Source organism: Mus caroli, chromosome 10 (assembly GCF_900094665.2).
Source record: "Mus caroli chromosome 10, CAROLI_EIJ_v1.1, whole genome shotgun sequence".
In the NCBI taxonomy this organism is placed as follows: Eukaryota; Metazoa; Chordata; class Mammalia; order Rodentia; family Muridae; genus Mus; species Mus caroli.
This window is the reverse complement of record NC_034579.1, coordinates 38,983,337-38,991,812: the sequence shown is the minus strand read 5'-3', so window position 1 is coordinate 38,991,812 and position 8,476 is coordinate 38,983,337. Positions and strand designations below refer to the sequence as shown.

The following is an 8,476-nucleotide window of genomic DNA, read 5'->3' as shown; positions in this document are numbered from 1 at the left end:
ATGGTGGCCAGCGGGAGCCAGCACCACCCTGCAATGGCACATGTGCCTTCCCACAAGTCTTAGCTCTGGTCAGCAAATTCACATAACTTTTTTTTTTTTTCCTAGAGAATGCCTTCAGAATCAATCTTGCTGGTGCTAACTCAAACTTCTCATTTTGATTTCGGGATTTGTAGCTCTCACAACCTCTTTGCCTTGTATCATGCCCAGAACATTCCGACGAGGGTCATTCTAGGACTGTGCAGCCTAGGATTTTGAACTCTCTACCTTCGGGCCATTCGAGACCTTATTCATTTTTTGCCATAATTTTCCAGATAATTTAAAGGGAAACATCAATTTTAGATTCATTTGCATTGCCAATTGCCTAGGTTCTATATAGATAGATCCCTCATGGTTAATTCCCCAATGAAAATAAGCATTCCTCTATGATATATGCATGGTCTAGCATCACTATGTAGGAACAGGTGATACACAGATCTGATCATGAACTGCAAATAATTTAACATAAATTCACACACTAGAGCCATTCCTACTTTACCCATTCTAGGCTCCTTGACAAGAAATCTCTAGCAACATTCTCTGTCATTCCTGTAACCAAGCCTACGAGTACCATGTTCACAAATTCATTTCATAGCTAAGGCACAAATTTTCTTNATAATTCACTCCAAATTTTCTCCATATACAGCCATGCAAATTGTCACTTGCCTTCTTTTAGTGAAGAACGCTCCTTCACTGGGTTTCTCCACTTAATTTTCCCATGCTCATACTGATACAAGGATATCACACTTCAAGACATTGCTCTGCAAGCACACATTGTTAGCAGATAGATAAATATAATGAGATGGAAGGATATATGCTAGAATTATCCAAACACCACCACTACATTTTATTGTGTTCTTTATTTTCTTGACATTAACCCCAGATGTATATATCCATTTTGTATCTCCACAGTTAAGGACCTAAATATGGATGCACTCATGAAACATCATTGTCTCTCTGAGGTTCAGTAACTACTTTCACTCCCCCAAAGAGTCTTGCAGCACAATGCATTGGTTTTTCCTAAAAACAACACAACATGTTTCATCTCTGTAACAGGAGGCATAGTTCCCGGTCCACATATCCTTGGTAAGTTCCTTCAAAACAGCCCAGGTGCACCAGGAACAACTGGTACACTCTTGATTTTTGAGCACAGATAAATGCAGGCTTTGTCTGCTGAATTCTGGACCTTAAACACTAGAGCCATTCCCTGATGCCGAAGTCTACTTAAAGATAAGGAGATGATGCACTGAATTGGTCTCTTCTTGGTATTCTTTTTTTAAACAATATTTAATAATCTTCTATGATGTGTGGGAGGCACTAATCTATGAGTTTATCAGAATGTCTTATAATTCATTTCATTTAAATAATCCTTGAGCAGAATAATGTAAGGGATTTTCTATGTCTATCAAATTTCAACCTCCTTTCCACTTCAGCTTATGTTTTAGGTTCTGCCTCATGGAATGGGTCTTAAATCCATTTACCCACATAACATTTGTGACACTCTTATATGAATACATCTGCTAGAAAGAGCCTGCTGTAGTGCTCAGGATTTGCGGCTTTTTGATATCGACAATAGGAAGTAGTCTAATTTTCATCAATATGCATGTATATCAATAGGAATGAAGCTTGTATTTGGCAGGAGCTCCATTTCTTCATGTTCAATTACTTAAGAAATATTTTCCTTCCCAATAGTGTCATACTTACATAAAATTGTAGAGAATCTTGAATGGAATTGGAACAGTCTTTTTTCAGGAAGCATATCTTTTATGGAACCCTATTGACCCATGGTTTAAAGTAATATATCCCATTCTGGTCCACTGGTGCTTTATTAGAGGCATAAGATGTGTAGTAGGGAGTAATTTCACCCATTTAAATTCCTTGCATATATGTTCATAATTCATAATGTGCTTCCTTAATGGATTCCCACAAGAGTTTATAAAAGGCTCTCAGTATTTTCTGTACCTTGAGATTCTCCACAAAGGAATGTGATTATATTGTTTCCTTAAGCATCAACTAACTACCTTATGAAAATATTTCACCAGGGATTTGCCTTGTTTATTTTTGCAATATGGATTACAGATATGCATTCCCTTAGTACTGCTTGTAGGCAAAATTTGTGCAAATTATCATAGCCTTTAGAGCTTGAAAATGAAAAAGCTAAGGGATATAGTGGAAGAAGTAAGCATAAACACAGCTTGAGAATCAATTGATGCTTGCAATAGAACAAATTTATTTAGAATGAGTTGAGAACAACATGAGTTCCCTATAGGAATAGGAAACTTCTTAAAAGACCATTCTCAGAAATGTTGAAAATCCAAAACTTATCACTTCACGCATCTAGAAGGCCCATTTTGGAATCATCATTGGCCTTCACAGGACGCTGTAGTTTCAAATTGCTTATCTCAGAGAGAAACATGATCACACCAAAGAGTGACATGGTGGATATAAGGAGGCCTACTGGTAACACCAAAGTCAAATGTTTGCTTCTTAAAGCTTCTTTCTTAACAGGAAAATCATATGGAAAGTCCAGAGTGGTTTGGCCATAAAGATCTACCACGTGGTTCCAGATCACAGAAACAAATGTGAACATGCTGCTAACAGACAAAGTTAAGGCAGAGATCTTGTAGAAATATATCTGCATCTCCACTAGTGGGTTTTTCATGCAGCTGATTTTAATGGCCATTACACTGAAAAGCAGAACCACAGGCTTCATCAAAATGGCCGATATTATCAGGTTCTGTGCATACATAAATTCAGTTGAAATGTTCCAAGTTGAATCAATAGGGGTGTATACCAGCATCTTGGTTAGTTTTCCAGAGATGTTAAACTGCTGAGGGTAATATGCTTCCCACAGGCCAAAGGACACAAACTGCACAACATTGCTGTCAAATTCCCATAGGCGCCAGGATAAGGTGCTTGCAATAAGTATTTCAAGCATGAAAGCTGCTAAGCTGCAAAAGAGACGGCTCAGCTTGTAGATGCAGTCCTTTTCATTGATAAATCTGTAGGTGACATTAAACAAGTATAAAGTCAAATAATGACACAAAAGAATCTGGGACAACAATAATCATATTACATGGAGCAGTAAGATCTCATACCCAGTCTGTGATTTCACATAATTACATTTCCATGAATTAGTGTTTACCATACTAAAAGTAACTGTATAAGAAGCCTGGAAATCCATGACAATCAGATGATTACTGTCTTCAAGTAATTTTGTGACAAAATTTTGTGTATCTGTCAACTACTAAAATGTAATTTTATATTAACTAAGAATGCTCAACCTTGGAATTAATAGTATAAAAAATAAGTTTTTATTGTCATCTATGATGTGATGTTTATCATCTGTGAATTCAATTCACAAATATAATAAATACATGAAAACAACAAATACAAGAATGCTCAAATATCATTTCTAAATTACATTATAGGACTCTCATGTGACTATTATAAACTGAAGTGTGCTGAAAGAATAAGGAAAATGAAAACCTATTGACATGTCATAATGATAATGTACAAATTCCATACATGAAACACGTATACTCTTATATATTTATACAGGCTTTGATAGACACACTGTCATGCACCCATACACATGCAAACAGGAACACATCAAAATTACATGCCAAAAGGAACTCTATGTACAAAAAACTAACAGTGTTGCATGTCTGTGCAGCATATAATTTTGGAATGTGAAAATCTTTCAAAAGTATACAAATTTTTAATTAAGGTCACAGTGACAATGAATTTCAATATATGTAAATATCTCGGCCACAGCTACTCCTCAGTGAGAGGGTGATTGCTGCTCTTGTGAAAGGGCCTAAAATCATTCTTCAGTGCCAAAGTCTGAAATCTACACACAAATGAAGAAGACTTGTTGAAACTTACATAATTTAAATATAATGGATTCAAAAGCCCATTTTCAGGTTATAAACTTTATTTGATTGTTGCACATATACTATACTGACTATCTTTTGTCTATCTTTTAGCAAAAAATAGACTCCATTTGTAATGTATGCACGAATTCATGTAGATCTGTACTAAGTTAAAACTTTGGACATACTTAGTGTTAATGCTCATACAAAACTGTGAACCAAGGGATTCCATGGGATACTTGAAAAGAAAACCACAGGGGGAAATGTTTGTATCTACCAGATATGTGGTATATTTCATTTTCACTGTACATGCAGATGTGTTGAGGGTACTATAATCAGGATCTAGTTGCTAGGAAAACTTCCCTCCCAGGCACCCACTCTTTGATACTTACTAGGGAATTTGCATCCCTATTTGGAGAGGACAGTAGCTGTACCATTTGACAAGTTATAGCAGAGAGATAGGAATTTTTAAAAAATATTAAAAACATTTTATTAGTTGAAGTTAAAATATAATTACATAATTTCCTTCTTCCCTTTCTTCCCTCCAACCGTTCCTATGTATATTACCCCCTTACTCCCAAATGGATGGCTACCTTTTTTATTTATATAAAAGTAATATTCTATAACTATACACACACACATACATTTCTAAGTATACAACTACAATCTTTTTGTGCATACAATGTCACTTGTATTTATATTTCAAATCTGATCAATAGACATTGTTTAACCAATAGTAAGAATCTTTCCAGGGTTTCTTAGGGTTTTACTGCGATGAAGAGACACCATGACTACAACAACTCTTTATTTTTTAAGATATTTTCTTTATATACATTTCAAATCCTATCCTTAAATTTCCCTATACCCTCCCCATGCCATGCATCCCTACCCACCCACTCCTACTTCTTGGCCCTGGCATTACCCTGTACTGGGGCATATAAAATTTTCAATATCAAGGGGCCAGAGATAGGATTTTAATTGGTGGCATCTTCAGTAATACCCTGTTCAAATCTTCTTACTTACCAAGGCAAATCTGTGCCAGTGAACTGCAGGAACAGTGAATATTGATTTACAACCAGACAAAGGTGGAAAGTGTTGTTATGCAACAGAGATGAACTAGTCTAGAAGGATGAGGTTCTGCCTATGTCTGAATCCCATGGAATAGATTCATCTCTTTCATACAGACCCATTTTAAAACCTCCTATCCAACTTATTTAATGTTTTACCTCCATGTATCAACGATGAGTTGATCCATTTGAAAGATGCTTCGAAGGTAAATATCTTTGAATTAACAGGAAATGTTGAACAAAAATGGAGTCACAAAGAAGGTGAATCACCTTTAGGAAGAGAAATTGTGTTAGGCAGAAATTTCAACTCAGAACAGTGTCTCACCAACCAACTGCTGACTCACACAAACCTTTACAATTCGGTCCTACTTTGATTAGTTGGAGCCTCATTTTTCAATTTCACAGAGTTTAAACAATCTGATATGCCTAAACCTCCAGTCAGATCTGCACAACCTAGTAGAAAGCAACTGGCAGCCTTCTTGCATCTGCCTTCCCAGAGGACAGGAAGAACTATGGCTAGACATGGGATATCCTCCCTTCTCCATCCTTACCCAGACCACTTTTAGTTCCCACATACTTGCCTTTATCTTTTCATTGAACTGCAAATGTTAGTGTCTGCCCAGTGTTAGAGACTCACATTAAAAAGTTTTATGTTCCCAAGACTACCAAAATTGAATGGCTCATTACTACTCAGATTTAACATATAGTCTTAAAGGGCCAGTGATGCTAATGCTCTTCTCATATGTTAGAATGTTTCTGGAAATATTTTTTTTCATTTTTAATTTAGAAAGATTCCTTATACAGNATAACTTGATAATGGATTTCCCATTTGATATTTGAAGATCCTTCCACATCTGCATACTCATCCAACTATATATGAATTTACTCANTACACCAAAGCATAAAAAGTCTTATAATACAGTTAATTATAGAAGGAAAAAACAGGAAATCCATAACTATACCAAATAAAATCTGAGGAGATTTAAAATAAATGATGTCACTATTTCCTGTCATGATCTCTTTCCTGGAGTGCAGTAGATGTACAGAGTGATGTACTATTGGTTAAAATGATTTTCTTTTTTCTAGCAAGCATAAACTGGAAATAGCTTCTAGGTTAGTGGTGATTCACTGTGTTCAGTACATTGTGTTAGTTCTACCATTGTCTGGTGTGCACTTGTTTGCATACTGTCAAAGTTTTCTGAATGACAGGAAAGGTCATAATGGATACATGNGATTTAGGCCTGAATACATCAAAGTCTCTCATATTCTCCACATTGTTCAGTCGAGGTTCTCTTTGTTAATTGTCATCTACCCCTCATAAAAGCTTATACAATGTCGATTGAGTGAGGCAGTTATATATGACAAAATAGTATTAAGAGTGAAATAATATCAATGTTCGCTAATCTGAATATTAGGAGTAGATTTTTTCCCTATAGCAATGAAGTATCTAATATCAGGTGCCTGTCCATATAAGCAAGGTTATTTATAATATCTACTACTACTTGAATTGGATACTGAGTTTATTATAAATGTTGGATGTTAAACCCATAACATTTGTGAAACTTACATGGATGTATCATCCAAACAGGTCCCTGTAGTTCTAAGAACTTGCATCTCTGTGTTCTTGCTGGTTATAATTATCTTGCATTAACTACTCCAGAATCTTAAAGTACCATTCTCACTAACTACATGCATGAAAAACACAGGAAGAGTTCACACCTGCATATCTAAATGGGAAGAGGAGAGAGAGAGAGAGAGAGAGAGAGAGAGAGAGAAGACAATTTGAAGGAAAGAATGAAAGTCATATACATATGAAGACACCATACTATCATTACAAAAATAAACAGCAACAAAAAGGACCAGGAATTAACAATCAATCGCAATTAATATCTCTCTATTCCTCAATAAATAGATACAGATTCCAGTATGGTTATGAAATGCATCCATCTTTCAAATGCACACAAGAAACACACATTGGAATGGGATTGACTTCAAAGATTTGATTCAATTTTTTTTTGTTTTGTTTTGTGGGGGTCTTTTTTTTTAGCTAATCTGTTTTCTTTTTCTCTTTTTTTTTCTTTTTTTTCCTTGGGTATTTTCTTCATTTACATTCCAAATGCTATACCAAATGTCCCCTATACCCTCCACCCCTGCTCCCCTACCCACTCACTCCCACTTCTTGGCCCTGGCTTTCCCCTGTACTGGGGCATATAAAGTTTGCTAGACCAAGGGTCCTCTTTTCCCAAAGATGGCCAACTAGGCCTTCTTCTGCTACATATATAGCTAGAGTCATGAGCTCTGGGGTTACTGATTAGTTCATATTGTTCTTCCACCTATAGGTTTGCAGACCACTTCAGCTCTTGTGTACTATCTCAAGCTCCTATATCCTACATCCATCCTATAGATGACTATGAGCATCTACTTCTGTATTTGCCAGGCACTGGAAAAGCCTTAAAGGAGACAGCTATATCAGGATCTTTTCAGCAAAAACTTGCTGGTGTATGCAATAGTGTCTGCATTTGCTGGTTGATTGTGGGATGGAACCCAAGGTGGAGCTGTCTCTGGATGGTTGATCCTTTAGTCTTATCTCTAATCTTTGTCTCTGCAACTCCTTCCATGGATATTTTATTTCCTATACTAGGGAGGAATGAAGTATCCATGAGTTGGTGTTCCTTCTTGATTTTCTTGTGTTTTGGAAGTTGTATCTAGAGTGTTCTAGGATTCTGGGATAATATCCACTTATCAGTGAGTGCATATCAAATGACTTCTTTTGTGATTGAGTTACCACACTCAGGATGATAGTCTCCAGATACATCCATTTGCACAATAATTTCATAAATTCATTGTTCTTAATAGCTGAGTAATACTCCATTGTGTAAATTTACCACATATTCTGTATCTATTCCTCTGTTGTGGGTCATCTGGGTTCTTCCAGCTTCTGGCCATTATAAGTAGGGCTGATATGAGCATAGCGGAGCATGTGTCCTTATTACCAGTTGGGACAACTTCAGGGTATATACCCAGGAAAGGTATTACTGGATCTACTGGTAGTACCATGTCCAGTTTTGTGAGGAAACACCAGACTGATTTCCAGAGTGGTTATACAAGCTTGCAATTCCATGAGCAATGGAGGAGTGTTCCTATTTCTGGACATCATAGTCAGCATCTGCTGTCACCTGAATTTTTTATCCTGGCCATTCTGACTGGTGTGAGGTAGAATCTCAGGGTTGTATTGATTTGCATTTCCCTGATGATTAAGGGTGTTTTGCATTATTCAAGGTCTTCTCAGCCCTTCATTATTCCTAGGTTGAGAATTCTATGTTTAGCTCAGTACCCCATTTTTTAATAGGGTTATTTGAATTTCTGGAGTCCAGCTTCTTGAGCTCTTTGTATATATTGGATAACAGTCCCCTATCAGATTTAGGATTGGTAAAAATTCTTTCCCAATTTGTTGGTGGCCTTTTTGTCTTATTGACAGTATCTTTTGCCCTACAGAAG

General features: G+C 36.4%; 1 protein-coding gene across 1 annotated transcript in view; it reads right to left on the bottom strand.

The window, feature by feature from the left end:
* Positions 1-2,252: 2,252 nt before the first annotated feature.
* Positions 2,253-8,476, bottom strand: part of LOC110303542 — a 56,179-nt gene continuing 49,955 nt past the window's right edge. The window contains exon 3 of the mRNA XM_021174653.1: positions 2,253-3,038. Coding sequence (XP_021030312.1) covers positions 2,366-3,038 — 673 coding nt within the window. The 3' untranslated portion in view covers positions 2,253-2,365. The remainder of the gene's footprint in view (positions 3,039-8,476) is intronic.